The 23,038-nt window shown below is 39.9% G+C and overlaps 4 protein-coding genes across 13 annotated transcripts in view; 2 read left to right on the top strand and 2 right to left on the bottom strand.

The window, feature by feature from the left end:
* Positions 1 to 4,431: 4,431 nt before the first annotated feature.
* On the top strand, positions 4,432 to 16,859 carry LOC100872546 (outer dynein arm-docking complex subunit 4). 2 transcript variants are annotated; one of them, XM_086904607.1, is made up of 7 exons: positions 4,432 to 4,545; positions 12,423 to 12,681; positions 13,002 to 13,280; positions 14,663 to 15,089; positions 15,169 to 15,432; positions 15,564 to 16,323; positions 16,573 to 16,859. In XM_086904607.1, the coding sequence occupies exons 2-6, from the start codon at positions 12,450 to 12,452 to the stop codon at positions 16,189 to 16,191; spliced, it is 1,830 nt and encodes a 609-aa protein (XP_086760733.1). In that variant the 5' UTR covers positions 4,432 to 4,545; positions 12,423 to 12,449; the 3' UTR covers positions 16,192 to 16,323; positions 16,573 to 16,859. The 2 variants fall into 2 exon arrangements, with proteins under 2 accessions (XP_086760733.1, XP_086760732.1); XM_086904606.1 differs by lacking the exon at positions 4,432 to 4,545 and adding an exon at positions 12,101 to 12,364.
* Positions 6,269 to 7,774, bottom strand: LOC100872069 (uncharacterized). Its single transcript, XM_086904621.1, has 2 exons — positions 7,422 to 7,774; positions 6,269 to 7,328 (listed from the first exon to the last, which is right to left on the bottom strand). Exons 1-2 carry the CDS (start codon positions 7,658 to 7,660, stop codon positions 7,289 to 7,291), a joined length of 279 nt encoding a protein of 92 aa, XP_086760747.1. The 5' UTR covers positions 7,661 to 7,774; the 3' UTR covers positions 6,269 to 7,288.
* Positions 7,774 to 23,038, bottom strand: part of LOC147658114 (uncharacterized) — a 130,619-nt gene continuing 115,354 nt past the window's right edge. For 7 of the 8 annotated variants that reach the window (XM_086904611.1, XM_086904613.1, XM_086904612.1 and 4 more), the window contains 3 exons: positions 10,769 to 11,030; positions 8,675 to 9,489; positions 7,774 to 8,261 (listed from right to left, as the gene is read on the bottom strand). In XM_086904611.1, the coding sequence (XP_086760737.1) occupies positions 7,784 to 8,261; positions 8,675 to 9,489; positions 10,769 to 10,936 (1,461 nt within the window). In that variant the 5' untranslated portion in view covers positions 10,937 to 11,030 and the 3' untranslated portion in view covers positions 7,774 to 7,783. Of the gene's footprint in view, positions 8,262 to 8,674; positions 9,490 to 10,768; positions 11,031 to 11,108; positions 11,383 to 23,038 lie in introns of those variants that run through there. The other variant, XM_086904618.1, reaches the window with a different exon arrangement.
* LOC100871827 (uncharacterized) lies at positions 17,437 to 22,936 on the top strand. 2 transcript variants are annotated; one of them, XM_086904609.1, is made up of 4 exons: positions 17,437 to 17,569; positions 18,956 to 19,213; positions 19,537 to 20,138; positions 21,251 to 22,936. In XM_086904609.1, the coding sequence occupies exons 3-4, from the start codon at positions 19,586 to 19,588 to the stop codon at positions 22,546 to 22,548; spliced, it is 1,851 nt and encodes a 616-aa protein (XP_086760735.1). In that variant the 5' UTR covers positions 17,437 to 17,569; positions 18,956 to 19,213; positions 19,537 to 19,585; the 3' UTR covers positions 22,549 to 22,936. The 2 variants fall into 2 exon arrangements, with proteins under 2 accessions (XP_086760735.1, XP_086760734.1); XM_086904608.1 differs by lacking the exon at positions 17,437 to 17,569 and having other exon boundaries at positions 19,098 to 20,138.

The raw sequence follows: 23,038 nt of genomic DNA, 5'->3' as shown, positions 1-23,038 counted from the left end.
ATATTAGTATATGTCTCAAAACTCTGAGAAACGTATGACGGTTTTGTATTCGCATTTTTTTTATTCTTTTTTTTTTGTTTTTTTTTTCTTTCAAATAGATCACACATGAAAAAAAGTTGTTGCATAAAGAGATGTGTTTATATCGTGCGTAAAAAGTACGTACATCAATCGAAAAAGAGTTATTAGTCAAGGATAGAAGCTGAAAAAGGAAACGCTCGACTAGATTTGATAAACTCCCTCTTATTATCTTAGGTTACGAATTGTCGAAATTAACATGTTTCTCTTCTTATCTAACCTTAACGACCAAAACTCATTGACATTATCGTAAAAAATACATACATGTTCATGGTCGTCGATCGTTTATAAATTATTTATTACTTATCGTTTGTCAGTTATTATCATATTTTAGAAAAATAATTGTTTATTTCTAATTATACAAGAGAAAGCATAACAATAAAATAGAGAGAATACTGATAATATTGTAACGAAAGAGGGAGTTCTATTTCTTATTAAGAAAAAACGTGACTTTCGCTCCTATTGGAGGAGTACTGGGAAAAATGTACAACGAAGAAAATTATTTCGAGTAAAGTAATTTGTTTCACAAGCAATTGTAGTTTTGTAAACTAATGTGTGAATCATTTTTATCGCGAAAATGACAAGGAAATTGATATTATTTTATGATATCATTGTCCGTCAGCGCGATATGACGTGAATAGAACTTCAGAATAGAACTTCGATAGAATATCGAATGAAAAATCGATTTTCAAATCGTTTCGATTTTTATCATGATCTTCGATACTTATCGATTTTTGTTTAGTCAGGTTATGGAGCGTTGATATTTGTGAATAAATTTGACAGAATAAAATAAAAAGAAAAAAATTAGTACGATTTTGAAAGATCTGAGAAATAAGGATGCGGTAAAAAAATATTTTTGAAATAAAATTAATGGATTAAGAAATAAGAAAATAAAAAGAGAACAAAAAAGAGCAAGAATAGTGTGATATCTAAATAAAAATAAAAAAAAAATGATGCAAAATGCATATTCATTTAATTTTCAAATAGTTACCAAATTCCATAAATCTTGTAAATTTTCTAGAATTTTTAACGATAAATATGCACTATCGATTATACTCTTCATTTCATATCTCGTTTTTAAGGAAAACCGATAACCTAGAAACAGGTACAATATTAACGTCCTTCCTCTCCTCTGTATCCCAACGAACTCTTTTGAAAAGAGTTACAGACGCGGAATATCGATAGACAAAAATTAATTATGCGACGCTGGAGTGAGGAAGAGCAATATCGGATGGAATTCACGGAACGAACGGGTGAGAGGCCGATGTCCGATATTTACATAGCTCGAATAAAAGTTCGGGGTACCTTCCTTTTATTCGTCCTTTTCATCACTTAGAACTTTTCAACTTCTTTATAACTCTCAATTTCGTTTAAATATTCAAAGTAATATATAATCCAAAAAATATTTCTACAGAAAATAGAAGCGAATTTTTCGAATTCATCAATTCATCAATGGATCGTTCACTATCGCATATTGATTTCCAAAGGTCAATTGACACATGATGACGCAAAAGAATCGGAAACTAAAGAATAAAACAATCTTATTCCGAAGAAAGAGGCTACGAACTGATGGAAAAGAAAATATGATGGTAAGAGATGGAATCAAGAATCAAGACGAAGAGAGAGAGAGAGAAAGAGAAGAATGAAGCTCCTTGACCCGACTGATACGCTCAACTGATTTGATAAATTCCAAGCATTTCTGCCATTCTATAGCATATAGTTATAAGTGTAAATATGTATTCCGCTTGGTGTTCTACGTTTCTTAGCGATGATACCCGCACCCGGCCTTCGCGAGAATGAGTTTAATTGACTGATATGCCGAGCCGAATCGCGGGCGGCTTTGAAGCGTGTATGAAAGTTCGTTAATATCGACGATATGTGGGAGATAAGACGGGTTGGTTTGATAATTTATTATTATTACGATATATTTCAAATCTCAAAATCCAATCAATTCTTATTCGCTTTATATATATTATTTAAATTTTGTATTATTATTTATACGTAATAATCTAGCTTTTTAATGCGATCAAATGAATTGGACTTTTGGAACGACACGTAGTGAATTCTAGATTTCTAGATTATTATAAGAAACAAAAGTAACACAAGATCTAGCGTGTGAATAAACGTAACTGTAGAATGTTTCGGAATATCAGATGTCCAGGCTTTTGAAAATTGAATACCACTTGAACTGGCTGAAATGCTTGCGCTATTGTTATCCCAGATATCCAAAACATTCAGATATTAGATACCTTACGTATCCCGAATATTGAATAGAATATTTCATGATTTCGAGATATTCGAATTCCGTTTCTTTTAAGGTATGTACGACGATATCTGTACAGTATGATTACTAATCATTTAGTTTATCATATTTCTTATGATAGTAGAAATATTATTGATTGAACGTTAATAAAATTCTCCCAGGTATCGTGTGACATTTATCCGGAGCATTAACCAGAACGCGCCAAAGCGGAAATCGCTGGTTTATCGCGCTGACAGACGCGGGGATTTAATCGTTCGATCGGATTAGATGCGATTGTCAGAGCTACTGTCACGCCTGTCGCAAGCGTTTCGATAGAAAATTGAAAACCGTGGAACAGGAGAGTTTAGACTGGCAAGGAGGGACATTACGGGGGATTCCTGTAAACGGTTCCGTTTCTTTAATACATTGTTCGCTTTTGTGCGGACGCAAACGTTGCGATCGATAAAATCTGACAAATTACACAACAATACAATGACATTAGATACGATCGGTCTCTTGTCGCCGATAAAAAAAACTCCTCCAACTTGGTCTGTTTTGCCCGAAACGAGTCGCGATCGTTTCGATTTTTGCAGCGGTTTTTCCACTTCTTTTTTTTCCTCTCTTTTTTTTTTTTTTTTTTTTTTTTAATGCTTTTATGTATTTTTTAGTTAACCAAGTTCGAGGATTGTTGGCCGTTAGGCGGGAGATTTGACAAGCTTCGAGGACGCATCCACGTCGACGATTCCCGCCGGTGGTCCTAGTAATATACACTTGACTGTATATTGGATAAGAAAACTTTGAATCGAGGATATTGAACGAGAGGCGCGTGCGTTGCACGAGAGACTGCTTCTCCTATTTTTTTTTTCGTTTCTATTACGTTTATAGAAATGTGTTACACATGTATATTATGATGATCCTCGGCCTTCAATAAGCATAGGGAAATCGTCGAAGATCGCAAGATCGTATTTTTTTCATCGTTTCGTTAATCTCTTTTTTTCTTTCTTCCTTTTTCTTTTTTAATCTGACACGTTCAAAGTTTTCTCCAATTTTTTTTTTTTTCTGCTAACTCGAACATTCTTTATTGCAGATTCTTCGTCGTTATTCGTGAAATAACGAAGAAAAGGAGGAAGTACGGATGAACGTAATCGTGACATCTTTACGAATTTGAGTTGAGCCGCCATATTAAAATGGAAATAAGATTTCGTGGGAATCTCAGCCGTCTGGAATCTTGAGTAAATTTTCGCTGACTCGAAAAAGGCAAGCACTTTTTTTTTACAGTGGCTACACGATTCACAAAACGTAACGAAGGTAATTATTGGCCAAATGAGTTTATTTATTGCTTTTATCTTCATATCGCGTGTTTTCTTATCGTTTAAGCCTGAAAGCTATGAAAAAGGAGACAGAATGTTGTTAGCGAGGATAAATAGAACGCAATTTTTCCGCGATTCCGACGAGCGAAAATTATACTGGAAATTAGAGCACACGATACGGTAGATACATTATCAGAAATTATAACACGTATTACAGTTAAATCCAAAAAGAAGCCGGGGAATATGGGTGCAGTTAAGAGAGATACGATAATGCGAATTACATGACGAAGATTAAGCGAGATTTATAGCGAATTTAGCAACCAGATATCGCCGAGTTAATAACTCTAATTGGAGAATATAATGATGTTTTGAACGTTGGAACGAAACGATGATGCTCGATCGTGCGATTCGCTTGAAATCCTTCTCCGCTTCGCGCATACTATAGGCACAACTCTTTTTCTTATTCAATTTTCATTCTCTTAAATCATCAACAGTTTAGTACAGTTATAATATGTACAAAGTATACAGATCTCCGCTACTTCAGAGGAGGGACACAACTTTCGAACTGCGATGTATCGTTTTTTTTTCTCTCTCGAATGAATTGGTGCTTCCGGTTAAAAGCACCGGTTCGAATTTCGCGGATCTTGCCATTGCTTACGCTAAAATTGTCTCGAACGACTCTATCGTAGTGGGAATAAAAGAATAATCTTTGATCTGTAATTTTAAAATTTTTCTTTTAAAAATTATCTCATAGAAATAACTTATATTTTCCAGAGTCTATCTTTATCAAGAGCAGAGTCGAGGATAGAACGAAATAAGAGATGTTAACGACATGAAAAATCGAAGTCGTGAGCATGAAAGGAAAGTTGCAAGCTTTGGAGGAACGATATCAGGTTTCTCATCGGTGCTTTTAATCAGGTATTGGGACGAGTTTCGTGTGTACAAGTAAACCCGATTCAACCACGGGCACACGTGCGCGGTACACGACGATTCATGGTGGACTGTAATATCTAATGTGTGAACTAACTGGTGTATCGATCGTCTTGCTACTGACGCGATGCATGCTGATGCAAGACGTAACGTAAACACATGTGTTTCAGTATATATATATATCGGTTATTTGAAACTATAATTACACGAGGAAAGAACAGGATACGAAGCTTTCAAATGGGACATCATATCGGCATCAAGATGGAAAAGATAAGGAGAAACAGTTTCACGAATCGGTTGTAGAATTCTCACCGTCTCGAAGAAAATCAATATGAAAGTAGATACGCTGCCAGGATGTAGATACCGGTTGGTTGAATTGTGCATCTTTTCTTGTACTCTACACACAGATACATACTTTGAACCGGAGTGGAAGATGAAAAGTACCGATTTGTGTGAACTACTTTAAATGGTGGGGAAGAGAGAATACAAGAAAGGAAAGTTTGCACGAAGAGATATTTATGAGTTTGTATGACCAGCTTTGTCCAGTATCTGTTTTTGCCTAAAGAAGTATTGAAAAGTTGGGACATACCCCGTTTTAGCAGTGACGAAACGGTGGAGAGTTAGCTTAGATTCTTTGAGAATGAGGATAACACGAAGATAACAAGAAGGAGTCAATTTTAAAGATAAAAAAATCTGAAGAAATTGAAAAAGGATAAATTGGATAAGGAAATTTTTAAATTTAAAAAGATTCTCGACTGTCGTCCCATTTGAAAATTGTTGCAAAAAAGGCAAAAGAAAGATTGATGGAAAATGGCGGATGATATGAAAGGCGGTAGGAAAAATAGACGATAAGCGCGGGATGCAAAAATTGAAAAGTGCAATATCGTCGAAGACCTCGCACGTATGACGCTATATTGGTACAGGTACAGTAGAACGTGGCCAAAATGGTTGGAGAAACAAGTGTGTATTTTCGACGAGCAATAAACTGGATATTTCTTCGATCTATAAGTGCTACACGCGGCACGATGTTCGTGATTCTATCACTCTGAACGAATTTCTTCATTAACTTCTCCCTGGTACAAATTACACAGTTTATCGTTATTTAAAACGCGTATTAATAATTTTTAGATAGTAAATTTATCGATAAAACGGCGATTAATAAGTATTTAATTTTTAGAAAAAGAAATAATGATGTATAAACATGATTCGGAATGATCGAATTGATCGACGTATAATATAAACATTCAACATATATGTATATTAGAATGAGTAATTAACGGAAAAAATTAATAAATTTTTCGTACAATGATAAATTAGTTCAATAAGTCAAAAATTTGGATCGTTCGCATTGTTCTTTTTTACCCTGATCTCTTTTGGCCTTTTTTATTTAAAAAAAAGTCGAGTACGAACATTAATGCCCGTGTGTATGTGTGTGTATATCTGTATATTTATGAATGCATATGTTTATGATGTACCACGTTGATTGCTCTGTAACGAGAGCATCTTTCGTTCATTCCTACTTTCGGTTTATGTAACATCGACTGCACTCTAAAGTATTATTATTAATATTATTATTAATTTTTTTTTTTATTTGCATTCGTTTTAGGTGTAAGTATTCTACCGTAATAAGTATGTTGTTACGACTCGGCGACTACACCGCGCACGGATTCTTTATTATCAAAGAAGTCATAGACGATAGGTGAAAAAAGTCTTTAGAGGAAAATAGGTATTTTTTTTGTTTTTTGTTTTCTCTTAATAAATTGACAAAGTAGTAGATAGAATCGTATTCTTGTACGTGTATAATAGAATTCGTGATCGAGGGGGATTTCGTTCTTTTTTTTTTTTTTTTTTTTTTTTTAATTCCTCTTTCGATTCCCTCTCTTGATCGATTTCTATCAAGAGTGTATGCGTGTTATGTATACGTATGTGAAATTTTTCCAGCGTTCGAATCGTGTTAACGCGAAATCCTTTCTGGTTCCTTCTCACGATTCTCCACAAGACAGCTTCAATAAGTTGGTTCCATTCGGCCGAATTTTTCTTCGTCAGAGCTGCTTTGTCGTCGAGAACTTCGAATCGAACATTCACCCTCTTCGTTTTTGCTCTTTTCTCTTTCAAATTGGACTCCGTTTGAGGAAAAAAAAAAATGGACGAAAAATGGTCAATCCGGTCGGTCCAATCCGGTGCGAGTATTACCTTCCGAGCCCGCAACTTGCACCGCATCATCTTTCTCTCGTCGCCTCATCCATCTGTCATATATTGTCGAGTTGATCGTTAAATCTGGTCACGAGCTTGTATAGCGGCCACCAGGAAAAAAAGAAATTCTTTCCATTATCCTCTCCTTCACAACTTTTTGAAAGAGACGACTCGTGCAATCCAACGATTCTCTATACATATAAATTCCTTCTTTATTTATTTCCTCTAAATAAGATTAACACCTTATTCATCCTTTCCTCGAAACAAACGGATCTCCTATTACAGCGGTAAACACGAGGAATATGCGAAACTAGCGACCTCTCTCGGCCACCGTCCAAATCATATACTCTTCGTTTCCCCCTCTCAGCAGCAATTTATTTCCCCCGTGCCTGCGTCTCGAACGTGTTCCTCGAACACGTGTTCACAGCACGTCGCCAAACGAACGATCGCCAATTTGTATCCCGATATATCGTGATCCCGAAACGTGTCGTGTAAAACGTACCAGTCCACTGGTCCGCGAGAACGCGCTTAAGCTTCTTCAAAGTGGCTCTCCCCGCCTGGTGGCCATCTTGGCAGCCCTGGAAGCCAAAGCGCCCAATGAGCACACGAGACCCGTCAGTGTCTCCCAGAAAGTGGTCCTACGTCTTTTGTGCACTGCCTGACCGACGTACCCCAAATAGTAGCCGGTGTAACGATCGTTTCCACGATCCGAGCCGCTGTCCGATCTGCCTACGCTGGATCGCGCCGACTTCGGTTGCTGCACGATACTCGGACGTTGTTGTTGATGATCCACCGTTTGATCGACGATACTCTGACACGGTGAACCGTCGCCGTATCGTTGCTGATAGCCCGATTCCGATTCGTACAGCCGTTGTTGGAGCTGCACGTTGCTCAATCGTCGATCCATCATCCGGACAAGGTTCTGGTGGACACGACGATCATCCTCGTGCACGATTGGCAATTGTCGCCGGCATGTGGTCGCGGTTGGCAGCTCGTTTGATTGGATCTGTTGTTGTTGTTGTTGTTCCACTTGTCAGGCGTATTCGGTGTCTGTCGACGCGGATCTCTCCAGATGGGCTTGATGGCCTCCGTGGTGCTGTTGATTCTGATGCTGTTGCTGCTGTTGCTGTTGCTGCGCCTGCGTGTAGGCGAGGCTCTTCTGATAGCTGAACAATTGCCTCTCCAGGCTGTAATTCTCCGCCTGGAGGAGGGAGATCTCCCGTCTCATTTGTTGATTGTGGATGCGGCACACGTCGTCGTACTTGTGATAGGTCGCTTGGAAGAGCAAATGGCTCTCGTTCCACTCGAGCCGGATCCTCAATTGTCCTTTGTCGGTCAGGAACGGACAGTGATTTTCTTTCACCTCGTTCGTGTCCAGATTCGTCTCCATTATGATACCTTCGTCCGCGGACTCTTGGGCGTAGTAACGGCTGAACGGGGCCCCTGGTAAACTGATCGCGGTCATGTTCGCCTCCTCGTCGCGAAGAAGATAGGCTGACCAACTGACGTACCTGAACAATCAACACAATTAACACAATCCCATATGTTTTCGAGAATATTTTGAAGAAACATTACTTAAACGAGGATTCGAGCGAGGTTTTCTAAATTATTTCTCAAGAAAAGAGATATACGTAGTTGATAAAATAAATAAATAACTCGGATGGAAATATACTCGTGGAATTATATGTATATCTTTATCTTTCTCGAAGCCAAGAAAGCAGATTATATTTAAACTAAATTGGATTAAATCGTAGATTGATAAAATTTTATCGGGAATTGCTATATTTATCTTTCTTGACCGCAAGAAGAAAGTCAGTCTCCTCACACTTTACTTTTTTCTGCGAGCGATCCAATCCTCGATTTTAACCTCTCTCGCGAAACATTCCCCGCAACTTTTCCTCTTTTTCTTCATTCTTTCACCAACCTCAAATGATTCCTCGGAACGTTGTGGATATCTTTGTAGACGAGGTGCAGCCTGACGGTGTCCGAGTGCAAGTCGGCCCTGATCATCCACGCCTGCTTGTCACGATCGTAGCAGGGGGTCGCGGGGAGGACGGAGGGGCCGCGAGCTTGCACCGCGACCTCGCAAATTGTCCTCGCCTCGACCATCTCGAGGGAAACCCTGACCACGCCTTTGTGGGCCACCTCGGACCACCTCACCCTGGTGTGCCACCCGAACCCGCAACGCTCCGCGTCGGACAGGTCCTCGATCTGGCCCGAATCGATCCTGCGATCGCCCTCGCCCAACGCCACGCTGTATCTAACCCTGCACCGATGATCGAACCCGCTCATCCTCATCAGGTAAACGCTGATCCCGTTCTCGTGGCCCCTCGTGTAACCCTCCAACTCCTTGTTCCCGTGGGGATATATGACCAGGTTCCAATCGAAGCCGCCGAACGCGAAATAATCGGTCTCCAATTTGTTCGGCTTCGATTGGCCCGACGAGAATGTGCCGCCCGGCATCTTAAGGTCGGTCATGTACACGGTCCTCACGTTGGCCATCGACAATTCCAATTGGAACTCGCCGTTCGTGTCGGCGAAGTTTCGGCTGTACAGGTCCGAGACCGGGATGTAGTTCCGGTTGCCCTGGGCAGGCGCCTCGTACGTGAACTTGACCCGTTTCCCGGAGAATCCCTCGTTCATGGAGAAGTGTTCCCGGTTCAGAAGGGTGAACGTGAAGTCCACGTAGACGCGCAGGTTCCTCGACGCACCGCGCCACACCAGGTACGCGCCTAGAACCTAGATCAGGTGTATTTTTTTTTTTTATTCTCTCGATCGTTTCGTTCGCGTGAGAAGAAGATATTATTTTTTTTCGTTGTAATAAGAGAGTAATAAGAGATTTTTAAGAAGGATTTTTTTTTTTTTTTTAATAGTAGAGCTTTATTTTCCTGTTCGTCTCTCCGGGGAATTTTATTTCCAATTTGGTGCTGTTGCGCCTTTCGATGATTATTAATGATTGCTTTATTAATTTACGATATTAATAAAGCTTATCCAATTATCGCGTTAATCGCGGCATATTTTGGAAAACACGTCACTCGACGCGGAAACCGATCGATTTCTCCTTTCGATTGAATTCATAAGCTTCGTCATTACCGATTGATTTTTCAATACGACGGTGCGTCCATTTGAATTCTGTCTGCTTGGTCGAGCAAATTATTTATCGATGATCGAGAACGAATGATGGATGAACTATTTTCCATCTAATCCGATTGAATCGTAATTTTATTTTTTTCACGATTAATTTCGGGTTAATTATAAGATGGAGAGCGAACGATTTATGATAAAATTACGAATCGAAAATTTTCTGAATCGATAAAGATAAAAATTTCATATTTTTTAATTATCTTTTAAGCGATCGAGATCTTTTCCGCGTTATCAAAAAAAAAAAAGGAAATTAGATTATCGGACATTCCATCCATGAAGAGACATTGTGCGTGTGAATTTTATGCATGTGAATAAATACTCCATCGTTCGAGCGATTTAACGTGATTCGAATGGATTATGAATTCCTGGCACGAGTGAGGAAAGAGAGAGAGAGAGAGAGAGATAAATAGAATTGGCTTCCGCATTCCACAAGGAAAATGAAAAAAACACAGAACGAAGCCATATTTGCGGTTCGCGACTCTCGAAACAATTTCTCTCGGTTTATTTGCTCTCGATCGATTTTAATGATAAATTCTGATAAGCCAAATTTATCTATACACGTGAACGTTTCATTGCTTAACTTGTTCACCTGTAATTTCGTTAATGACTTTAGTATCTTTCGATTGCACACATAATTATTTTACAATAATCTTTACAATAATAGGTTAATAATATTGCAAAGTTTAATGCAAAAAGTCAATTTCACTTGCATTTATCTAATTTGTTTGCATTCACAATTTTAATATCAACGATCGCATTTCATTACTGTTATTAAGATAATTATTTCAATAATCTTTATCGATAGGATCAACAAGTGAAAAAAGAAATTAACAATTTAAGAAGTTATTATTAACAGAGTGTATATTAAATGTACCTTGTTCCCTCGTGAAAACGCAACGGACCATCTTTGAAAGCCGCATACGAGCTCCTTGCTTGTCACGTCTCTTTCGGGGTCCCGTACCACGCTTCTTGTGACGACGAACGAGAAGACCCGCGTGCCACTGCTGTCAGGCAGCTGCGCGAATCTGTACAGCAAAGCCATCACCGCATCTCGAGGGCACACAGCTAAACCGATGGCCCACGATTATTCCACGCCTCTAAAACGTCGCCAAATATTTCCCTTCGCCTTCAATCTTCTGCAACAAGCAATTCCATAAATTTCCAAACTTTCTTTGCTTCAATTAAATTAAATTATAAGATACATCTCACCGTACCTTATTATTTTATATATTAATCTTTGAGTGGTGTTGTTATGCGTTATAAGTGATCAAGATAATTCGAGTTTGAATTGAGAGAGAGCATATTATCACACATTGAGTGGGATCATTGACTTAACATCTTTGTCTTGATTATCGATCTTGATTGGTTGATTAATCAGAGATTGGCCACATTGATTGATCGCCAACTAATCACTGATTAACCAAAGATTAACTATTAACACAAGTGAACGCTAACTTATTATCGATCGACGATAGTTAATTAATTAGCTACCAATCATCTGACTCTAAATCATTGATTAATTATTGACTTATTGATTTAGTGGTCACTTTGATTGATCCACTGTTAACTAACCATGGCCACTGATTAATTGACTGATCGTAATAATAACAATTATCCAAAGTTAAAAGTTTAAAACGGATATTTAAATAAACATCCAAGCTTGCAATTACGAGAAAGTCTCTTTCGAGATTCACAGAGGACAAACATTCACACGCCGATCTGATGATAGAAAGTTCCCTGACAAAGCAAAGGGAAAAAGTTATGCGCGCAAATCCTCTTCGGTTATTCGAATGTAATCCCTGGTCGTGCGTGACAATTAATACCACAAGGAGCTTTAGGAGGCGGAGTCCTATTATTTTAGAGTTGAAATCGGATTACAACTGCTCCCTTCATCTAAAACGAACTCAGAAATTCTTTCTGAAAGATGAATTTTTCCTTTTCCCTTTCCCTTTCCCCCCCCCCTCCCCTCTCCCCCTGCTTCTTCGAAAGTGCATTTCGTTCGTGAATTAATGATCGAATATTTGGACGAAATTCCGTATTTTTAGCTTAAAGATTCTGAAAAGATATAAGTGGCAGTATATAAATTCCTTGTTTTCTTTCTTTTTTATCTTTAGTAATAAATTCTCGTCTCGTGACGCGACGAGCTCGAAGAAAACATCGTTTCGAAGGAATTTTATTTTATTTTATTTGGAATAATAAACAAAGGAAACGCGACGAAAGTTCTTTATTTCGTCCGTTACAGCTTGAAGCGTGTCGAGATCTCAAAATGCAAATTTTGAATAGTCAAAATCGGCGGAGAACTACGTGACAGAATTAATTTCGCCCAGTTTAATCTCACGGCTCGGATTTGGCCGTGAAAATGAGAACGCGATAGTTTCACTCGGAAACCCGGTCTCAGACAGATTCAAAATTCACGATGAACAAATCCACCGTGTCCACGACGTCGTCCGTCACGTGTGCACATACAATGGTACAGGTTAATCCCGACCGAAATTGGATGAAAATTTTTCCAACTTATCTCTGTCCAGATCAATCCAAGGGGCTTGGGAGCGAAGATGAAGCAGGAGGAGGGCCCGTTGTTCTTCAGGGACGGTATAGTTTATCGAGAATGGGGCTACGTGTTCGCTAGACTTGGGAAATTCCACTTGGCCGAGTTGTATTTCCACAAGGCGATCGAACAGAGCCAGGCGAACGACCTGAGAACTTATCTGGGGCTCGTCAAGGCCCAGCTCGCCTACGCCAGGTTCAGAAGGGCGTTCAAGACCGAGGAAAAATGCGTGGAGCTAGGTTAACTTTTTTCTTCTTTTCAAAACTTGAAGAAAACATTGAAAATTTCACCCAGTGGAAAATATCCTCTCGTTCAGAATTATTTTCGAATTATCTCGTATTTTCATCGAATTTCGATTCGTTTTGCGAAAACCTGAATTGAGAGAAATTAAATTTTCTCTCCGATTCTTCTACGAATTTTCAATTTCGAATTTTCTTCCTCCTCTATTAACAATCGTATTCTTCAATTAATTTATCCACACGCGAATTAATTTTAACGTGAAATTCATGTTTCGGCGTTTTTTTATATACGATTAACTCCTCCGTTAATTCATCCCCAGATCCAAGGTATTCGCACGTGAAGCACATACAGTTGCAAACCCTGTTTGCCATCGGCGAGTTCGAGTACAGCTTGATACACGCTCACCAAGGCTTTCAGAAACATCCGACCACGGATTTGGAGCACGGTATACTGCAGGGGAACGAGACGATCGAGGACTGCATCGGCATAGACACGTCCCCGATAACGCTTCAACTTCTTTACCCGTGGATACGCGAGCTCCAAGAGTATCGACAGTATTTGGTGGAGAAGCTGAAGGAGGAGGTGGACGAGCTCGCAGGTATTCGGCTCGCATTTGACATTTTCTCCCCCTTCGATCCGTCCGCGTTTTTCGAAATTTCCAAATATCGTTACGATCGATTAATCTGATTGCGAAGCATTTTCGCAGGATTGATTCGAAAGATTGATTTTTCTGGAAGAAAAAAAAAAAAAAAACTCGCGAATGATTCGATTAAGCCGATTAATTTTTCGGAGGATTTGCCTCCTCGATCTCGAGGAGGGCGATTTTCATTTAAAAAGAGAAAGAGGAGTGGGAGCTTCGTTAAAAGTCGTTCGTTTAGAACGTTTTAATCCCTCCTCGTGACCGGCTCCAATTGGTAATCGGGCTAACGAACAATACCTGATTATAATACCAGCTCGATAAATCGAAGCGATAAGCATTAGACGTTTCAAAAAGATAATCAATTCCATTCGCTTGGAACGGTGATTAATATTATTTTGCTCGAAATTTTAATCCTCCGATATAATATCTCGTGTTCTAAATAAAGTTAATTCGAAATATGTAATGAATATAAGTGAAGAGATAAATGTTGAAATCTTTTTTTCTTTTTTTACATATTTTCGAGATTTCTGGAGCGATTTTTGCAAAAATTGCAAAAAGAATTTAAAATTATATTACTTTCTAGGCGTATAGTAATGATAAAGTTAATTCATAAGAATATAGGTGAAGAGATAAATGCTGAAATTCTTCTCTTTTTCTTTTTGCAAGGGAAAATTTTAATTTTTGTATTTTCGAGATTTCAAATTTTGAAGCGATTCTTTGCAAACTGTAAGAATATTATATTATCTTCCGGAGATATAGTTAATAATAAAGTTGATTCATAAGAATATAGGTGCAGAGATAAATGCTGAAATTCTTCTCTTTTTCTTTTTGCAAGGGAAAATTCTAATTTTCTTATTTATTTTCGAGATAAAATTTCAAATTTTGGAACGATTCTTTGCAAATTTGTAGAGAATTGTAAGAAGAATTCAATATTATATTATCTTCCAGTTGATAATAAAGTTAATTCCAGATATTGAAATATAGAGGTAGAGATAAATGTTGAAATCCTTTCTTTTTTTCCTTTTTTTTTTGCAAGAGAAAATTCTAATTTTCTTACGTATTTCAAAGATTTCAAATTCTGAAGCGATTTTTCACAAACTGTGCGAAGAATTCAACAGAATTATATTCCAGGTATTCTATTTTCGATTTTTTGGAAATTTACAAGGAGCTGTAAGAAGAAATCAACATTATATTATCTTTCACAGATATAATTGATAATAAAGTATATTATATTATTTTCTTTTTGCAAGGGAAAATTCTAATTTTCTTACGTATTTTCGAGGTTTCGAATTCTGAAAAAGAAAAAAACTGAAAAGTGAAAAATTACATTATCTATGCAGGCATAGAGGAGGAGCAATCGAAGTTCAAAGTGAACGACCCCATTGCCCAGGCGGAGCTATGGTTTAAAAAGTTGCAGCTCATCTTCTCTCAGATTTATATGGGACATTTGGCCAAGGACAAGGAATTCCTGCAATTTTTGGCCGAGAATCCCGAGAAATACGACTCCCCTAATAAAGAGACCTCCCTTCTACTCGAGGAGATGATATGGAGAAATTACAAGAGATGCCTTCGTAGACAAAACGTTCTGCGGATGCGGCAGCCCCTTTACGTGATGTTGTTCAAGCGCAGGCTTAAACCTGACGGGTTCAAAAGGACATTAGAGGCCGAGAAGAAGCTGAAAAAGAACCTGATCATCGTGCAAGCCGACTTCTTGCTGAATCGCCTCCACGAGATTAGAATGAAAAAGGATTACGTCGAGTTCTTTAGGTGACCATTCTCCCCCCTTTTTTTCCTTCAAAAAAATATCAAGACAAATTACTCGAAATATAATTATATTGCCAATTAGAATGGTGGACTGGATAAAGGACAAATTGGACTCGTTCTCCTCGAAGATGTTCCCCTTAAAGGAGAAGTGTTTGAACGTGCTTTACAACATGATCGCGTGGACCTACATAGACTCGCGCAACGTGACCAATATACAAGACCCGAACCTCAAAAAGATATACCTGAAACACCATCTGGGGATCCGGGTGGCGGAGTTGCCGCGCGACGTAGACATCGGTTGGATAAAAGCCGTCGACAGGAAAGAGGCTCTTAAAACGTACCGCAGGTACGTTTGCTCTTCTATTATTCCATCTTTCGTTTCTTCCCCCCCACGAACGAGGAAAAAGGATCTTCAACGTGACCAAAAAAATTAAAAAAAAATATTTCTTTTCACCCTCTGGATTCTCCTGATCGCAGGAGATTGGCGATGGCGTCCGAGCCGTTGGAGCTGGCCTGGCTCTTCCACGAGCTGTGCAAATACCTGATCGACATACGCCGCTACGACCTGGCGAGGTTCTACGGGAAGAAGGCCCGCGACATGGGCCAGGAGGCCCAGAACGAGCAGTGGATGCTCAACTCCCAACACCTGTTCATACGCATAGAGATATGCCAGAATTATCGGAACGAGGCGAAGGAGGCGGCCCTGATCGCGCTGACCAGCTCGAGGAAGCTCGGCCTCGACTTCCTCGTCGATTTCTACAAACGGGCCGTCGAGATAATCGACGACATTGACATGGAAAAGTTGCTGGCGTTCGACGCGATCGCCGCCAGGCAACAGCTTATATTGAACATGATGCCCGAGGACATGAAGCCCGAGGTCGATTTCCTTTGGAGGCGGATGGAGGCGGTCCCAGCGAACAGGAGGATGTCCGTGATGCCCGGCTGCAAACCCGTCGACAAGAAGTTCAAACTCCCCTGCAAGAGGAAGAGCATCATGCCCCAACCGCCCAAAGATCCGGTCATAGAGACGAGGAGGGCCATGCTGGCGCAATTCGAACCCTCCAAGGAGAGGCCTGGATTCATCGATTTCGATCAATACGATTAATCATAATAACAACAAGACGATCGTCTAAACTTATCGTGCCAGTTCGTGGATGCGATTACACGATTTCGTCCAAGGATCGATGCTCGACGACAGGCGAAAGGTTTCTAAAAGCGCTCCTGTCGGGAAACCAAGGTCAGATTTCGTGAAATTCTGATAATCGTTTCCAAAAAAAAAAAAAAAAAAAAATAGAAAAATAATCGTTGTCGTTGGATTTTAAAATTCGAACTTGCTAAGAAGTTTCGGAAAAACTTGACGACGTTTAAAAACGTTCGGGCCAATTATTCTCGAGCCCCTTTAAGAGAGATAATCTTGGACGGTGTTCAACGACGACAATCTTCCCGAGAGTGCGCGAGGTGTGTAACGCCTTATCTCCTTTTTCAGGTTTCCACGTTGGAAAAGATGGGATTTTGATGGAGGCTGGATTTTCCACGCGGACCCTGGAAAATTGCGCCGGCTAATAGGATAAGTTCCGCTCTTCGTTGCCCGCGTTTCAGCTCCGTTAAATGGATAAATCGAATTCCTTCGTGAAAGTCCAATTGTGAAAATCAGATTTGTTCAAGTAGAAAATAAAATTTCCGTGTAATTTGTGAATATATACAGTATGGTAGAAAATACAGTTGTATATATAATAATAATATATACACACACGCGCGTGCATACGAAATTTATATTAATCTTTCGATCCTTTCGTATCGTTTCGCGTTGAAAATAATTAATAATTAAACTTGACAAGATCGATGATAAAGATAGAGCGCCAGTGAGAATCTAACGTCCCGTTTCTAAAAATAATTCTCGCGTGATGGTTGGCAAACTTCAAAGCAGATTGGGTGGGGGGGACTAACGGCTCATTTCAACTTCGACCAGACGAACGTCAACATCAGTCCTTTTAAATTTCGATGGCGGTCCTCACGAGCAGAAGCGTGAAAGACGACCTCGAGGACTTGAACGACACGAGGAAAGTGATCGAGAATGCGGAATACCGTGCCCGTCTCGATCACAAGAGGACCGATTCGAAGCAAAATTTGAAAAATAGCCGGGAGTATGCCCAAGCTCTGCATCGCGAGGCGGATCAATTGTATCGCAGGCAAGATTTACGATTTTTTGGATGCGCGATTTTTTTAAACGAAAATCGAGTCGTTACAACGTCACTTTTAAGCCAATATCGAAAGTTGTGACCGTTTCCAGTCCCCACCAGTCCCCACCAGTCCAATTCCGCTTCGCTCTCATTTCGGTTCAGTTTCGTACGCGATTGTTTACGAAACACCGTCACTCGGCTAGCGTAACGTACTTTGTTCCGTGTAAATATTTGTTCTCGACGTTTTGTAATTTTTGTAGCTTTATCTCGTAGAGATATATATGCAATATAGGCGGCTTCAAGGTAAATTAAGAATAGTGCAGATAAAGATAATTACAGATGGAAGAAAATTCTGATCAGGTTATCTACGTTAATAAGGTCGATGACGAGAGACGAATGTTTAGAGAGAGAAGAAAAACGATTACGTGTTTGCATTCGTTTCGTTAAATCTAAACAGAAGCCTATTATTGAAACTGTCTTGATTGGAAATTAAATTATCACGTTTTTTGTCTTATCTTTGATATAATTAATCGAGGTAACAGTTTCAATTAAAAATTAGAACTTATTATTCCTTTGAAATGGAATAAGATTGGCATAGATCGGCTATTGGAAAATCTTTAATTTGTAAGATTTAACTCGATCGAATTCTTTCTAATAATTGCGAGGCGATGAGTTTCATCACGATTATTATATAATCATCCAATTATCAAGGAACTTCTCGTGCATAATAACGCATAATAAATTATGTTGAGTTCATCGATATTTTTGTTCGATGGAAATAGATTCATGGAGAAGGGGGACGCGCGATGATTTGGAACGTGACCACGTTAAAACCACGGAGGTTTGAGTAACTTTACCGGCTGGCTACGATTACGGAAGTTTATACTCTGTCATACGATCGGTAACCAGACACGGCTACCCATTTCCATTCGAATTATATGCACGATGATGGAGGACGTTTATAAACCGAAGATGCTCCTTGCGTTCTTCGTGCTTTCATGAATCATCCTCGAACAACGCCCCCACTGTTTCGACACGCGCATCTCTCTCTCTCTCTCTCTCTTTCTTTCTCTTGTGGAATTATTATACGTGTCTTCGTTAACGGAGAAACGAAACTCTCTGCACACAAAGGTGTGTGCGTTCCAAAATACGATCTATCTAGACCTATTTTGAGCGTGGAGATCATTTTAGCATCGAAAATCAAAGTGTGGTATCGAGATTATTTAAATTTCATATATATTTTTCCTATACATAATCTTTGGCTCTTCCAATTGGTGGAATGAGAGGCAACGACGCACAATGATTCGAATAATGTATATTAAATGGACAAAATTCATTTTCAAATGTATATAAAGAATAATTGTCTCAATAATCATACATTGAAATTTTAAATCCTTTTTTTAAATATTTACAAATTAAACAAAATATGCGTAGTTTCTTTTTTATTCCATTTATTAATTAAATGCAACCTTAATTTTTTTATTTCTACGTTATATATACATTTTTAACGAAACAATAAACTAAACAATAAAAAGCAATATTCTTTTCGAATAAAAATTAAATCTCCGTACAAGCTGAAAGGAACAAATCTGTCCTGTCGAACTTATTCGAATCACCGTTGCGCCGTGCTTGATTCGTTTAGGGACGAATGATCGTCGATAAACGCGGTTTCGTAATCGCAATTTGCAGCGGTGATTACGAATCAGCGTTGGTGCTTTACCATAGAGCGGCCAACTTGTACCCAAAGGACAGTAACCACGGTGTCGCGGCGAGGAGGACGGCGGCGACGATAAGCTCTTGCAATAATCCGTCGAAAGCCGTGAGGAAAGTTTCGCCGATCTCCGGGGAACAATTGACCGCCGCCCTCTGCCCGGAAACCGCCGCCATCATAGCCAGCGAGAAGCTGAAGAAATCGCCGGAACCCGCGACCATCCCCGAGGTACTGAGGTACGTCGTTCCTTTTTCTTCCTTTCTTTTTTTCCTCTCTCCAAATTTTCTTTTCCTCCACACAATTCCTAATCACGATTAACAATCTCACATTTCTAAAAGGAAGCGAGAATTAAATATTCGTTAATTAATTTATCGAATTACGTCAGATCTGCCCACTCTACGAGAATATATTATCTACGACGATCAAAGTATTCGATCAGGCTTATGAGTTTAAAGCCTGGACGTGAATAGAGACGTCGAAAGACGAGCTAATCGCGCATCGTTCGAAATTTCCAACTGTTATAAATATATATTGTTTCGTAAAAATTGTAAAAAAACAGTTACTTCGACAATCACAAGAGCTACTGGAAAACTCAACCCTCGCCCCGGATGTCGAGCAACCAGCTGGCAAGATCGAAAATGGCGCACAAACAGATGAACAATCTGGCCGAGACTTCGTTGAAGAATCTCCAAGCGTCGTTCGAGTCTGGCAAGATGTCGTCCGCGTTGAAGATCGCCCAGGACCTGCTGCTTGTTTCGGGAGGTTTCCAGGATCCTACCCGTTACCAGATAGCGGCCTACCATTACCTGTCCCTGATCCACGTCGCTCTGAGAAGGCACGATCGCGCTGTGTGCAGCGTGTCCCGTTTGATCCGTCTTTCGAAGAGCACCGCGGACGTGAATCTGATCTGTCGCTCGTTGGTCACGTTGGGCAAGGTGCATCTCAGCTTCGGCCACCTCGAGGCGGCCGCTAAAGCGTGGGAGCATCTTGCCAAGGATCTGAAGAAACCGATCCCGGTGGCTTGGATCAGGCACGAGATTGGAAGATGCTATTTGGAGACCGGCAAGTACGAGAGGGCGATGGAGATGGGTTTCAAGTGCGTGGACGCTGCCACCAAAGGCAATTCTAAGAAGTGGATGCTGAATGGAAGGTTGTTGATAGGTAAGATATGTTCGAATTGTACGTTACAAATAGTCTCGTTGCCAGACTTGTTCGACTTGGTTGGGAAATTTAATAGTTGAAGTTACGAGTGAGAGTTACTTCGATAATTTCATTGTTCAGAACAATGTAATAATATAATAATAATAATTGGAGATAATTGTAGGGTCGAGATTATATTTATTTAACCCTTTGCACTCCTTAATTTTTTTTTTTTTTTACCTAGCAACAACTGTTTAATTGTGTAAATGGCGAATATTATAAATTATTTTATATAATGTCGAGTCACATTCGTTAAGCATTTTAATTTGAGTAATTTTTAATTTGAAGTAATTTTATTCGAAATTTTTAACTAATTAACTTTTTCAACATTAAAAAAGGCAACTGTGTTCACTGGTGGAAAGAAGTCTCCGTGAAGTCTGATTGGTTAATTTGGAAGGAACCGGTTATTTTCTCTATTTTCTGAATATATTCTCGATGAATTATGCATAGAATCCAGAGAATTCCAACGTATCGATATGATATAACAATTTTTCTAAATATAATTATTTCTCTAAATGTAATTTCGTACTCGAGTAATTGGGATAATAATCGTACGTATACGAATAAGTCAGGCATATTATGAATACTTTCGAAAATATTTCAGTCTTGGTTGATTATCCAAATGTAACTCGACGAATGAAAATAATTTTTACGATGTTGAATATACAAATTACAGCTTCATTACGTAGCGTCTGGAATGGGGATAGGCAACCCGTCTTGCTCCCGTGCCGTCCCGCGAGACATCTTTCCACCGATGAACGGTAGGACAGCGCCATCTCTACAACGCGTAGAGGAATACGAGAATTACTCGAATTACTGAATCGCGTGGGACGGTTTACTTCGATTAATTCTTTGCTCTAACTCTAGCTATTGTCAAACGGTAATCCTATTATCCCTTTTCTACCATTTCTCTTCGAATCCGATCTTTTTATTTTTACTCGCTTTCGATTCGATCTCCGTGCGAAAACCGATATAACATATCGCAAGAATTTTACGAGAAGGGAAAAAATAATAAAAATCGCAGATAAAATTTCCAATCCCCACTTTTTCCTTTTCTTTTCCCTCTACCAAAGGTCAAAGCTTAGCAAAATTAGGAAGATTCGTGGAATCGTTGGAGGAGCTGCAGGTGGCAGCGAAGATCACCGAGGAGGAGGGCGACACTCCGATGATGTCGTACATACGCGATCTCATCGACCAGGTGGCGCACGCACTCCGCATGATCCCGTTCGAGAACGGAAGCTACGAGATCGTCGCTTCGGCGATGTCGCAGGACCAGGCAGCGGCGAGGCAGAACGTGAACCTGTTCGTGAGCGAGCAAACGGTGATAACCACGGTCTTCTCCCAGAGGAAGGTGATCACTGAGCGAAGGGAGGACGAGTCTGGGAACGAAAGGATGGTCGAACTGGTCGACGATCCGTTGACAACGCGGACATACGCCCGTTCCGATCTCGAGAAAGAAGAGGAAGTAGAAGAGGAAGAGGAGGAGGAGGAGGAGATTGGTAACTCCACGTTCAGAGTGAAGAAATCATCGTCCTCGGATCGAAAGGAGGAAAGAATTTCATCCTCGCCCTTCCATAAATCCTCCTCCATGTCCTTCTTTCCCTCTTACTCGCCGAAAATTAAGGAGGTGCGGGAGAAGAAAGGCCCCAGGGAGAGAGAGAAGAAGATAGAGGAGAACGTGAGTAAGGGGAAAAGCGAGGAGGAGCAGGGGGATGACGACGAGGTGGGAGAGGAAGAGGAGGAGGAAGAAGACGAGGAGGAGGAGGAGGAAGAAGAAGAGGAAGAGGAAGAGGAGGAGGAAGAGGAAGAAGAGATGGAGGAAGAAGAAGTAGAGGAGGAAGAGGAGGAGGAGGAATTGAAGAACCAGAGTAGCAAAACCTCGTTGAAAAGCGCCAACACGATAGGCACGTACGTGATAGAGGAAGGAACCGTGTTGGGGAAAAGAGGGGATTGTCGCGTGAGCGACAACGGGGAGATGGAGGTGGAAGAGGTGGTGGGCGGTGTGGTGGCGAGGACGGCGGAAAGAAGAAACACAACGCCCGCCAAATTGAGCGAGTTTGGCGATAAGATGGCGCAGAGAGGGGATATGCTGGACGCTTTGCGCGTGATCGAGGAGCTAGGCGAGAAGAACGAGGTGGAATTGTTGGAGATGCTGAAGGAGATGCTGTTCTCGACCGATAATGATAATAAAGGCAGGCAAGGAGATTTCGGCGATTCGGGGGGGGATGGATTCCGGAATCCGAGGTTGGAACAGGACAGGCAGAACACGAATGGTCGCTCGATCGTGACGATCACGTTGCCTTCGAGCCCGCGCAAATGTCACGCCAATGGGGATTTTAACGATTATGATATACCGTTGGAATTTAATTAATCGAAACGGTGCTCCATTGTGTGGCGACATACGTTTGCACACAATCGTGTTATAAATATATATTTTATTTTTTTTTTCATCATCTTGTAAGATTTGTCTAGTCTTTTTGTATTATTTCGATCCTTTTTTTTTTTAATGTCATTATATACGTGGAAATTTTCTGAAGAATATATCGTATGAGATTTTTTTTTCACCTTCTCTTTTTCGGGAGACACTTTGTCTCGAATGAAAATTGCGTGATGTAAATCAACGAGTGTTTTTATTATTATTATTATTATTATATATCGGTTTAACATTTTTCAAATCGATACGATTTTCAAATCGTACTAAGTTTTATAAGTATATTATTATACACATAAATAAACTCAAAAAGACAAGTCCAATATAACAATTTTTGAATTTATACAATCCGATTCCTCTTCGATAAAGGAGAAACAGTTTGTTATTACGCTACTACAATTTCTTGCTACAAATCTTTAAAAATCTCCCT

Source organism: Apis florea, unplaced genomic scaffold (genome assembly GCF_048593485.1).
Source record: "Apis florea isolate Af1SG1 unplaced genomic scaffold, ASM4859348v1 contig_2350_pilon, whole genome shotgun sequence".
In the NCBI taxonomy this organism is placed as follows: Eukaryota; Metazoa; Arthropoda; class Insecta; order Hymenoptera; family Apidae; genus Apis; species Apis florea.
The sequence above is the reverse complement of the archived record's forward strand: the minus strand, read 5'-3'. Positions and strand labels throughout refer to the sequence as shown.

Excerpts from the sequence above, each read along its gene's own strand:
- LOC100872546 (XM_086904606.1), top strand. The coding sequence starts at position 12,311 with ATGAACAAATCCACCGTGTCCACGACGTCGTCCGTCACGTGTGCACAT. Across the intron at positions 13,281-14,662 it reads GGAGGTGGACGAGCTCGCAG|GCATAGAGGAGGAGCAATCG; the intron begins GTATTCGGCTCG and ends TTATCTATGCAG. Across the intron at positions 15,433-15,563 it reads GCTCTTAAAACGTACCGCAG|GAGATTGGCGATGGCGTCCG; the intron begins GTACGTTTGCTC and ends TCCTGATCGCAG.
- LOC100871827 (XM_086904609.1), top strand. The coding sequence starts at position 19,586 with ATGTCGAGCAACCAGCTGGCAAGATCGAAAATGGCGCACAAACAGATG. Across the intron at positions 20,139-21,250 it reads GAATGGAAGGTTGTTGATAG|GTCAAAGCTTAGCAAAATTA; the intron begins GTAAGATATGTT and ends CCTCTACCAAAG.
- LOC100872069 (XM_086904621.1), bottom strand. The coding sequence starts at position 7,660 with ATGATGGATCGACGATTGAGCAACGTGCAGCTCCAACAACGGCTGTAC. Across the intron at positions 7,329-7,421 it reads TACACCGGCTACTATTTGGG|GGCTGCCAAGATGGCCACCA; the intron begins GTACGTCGGTCA and ends TTTGGCTTCCAG.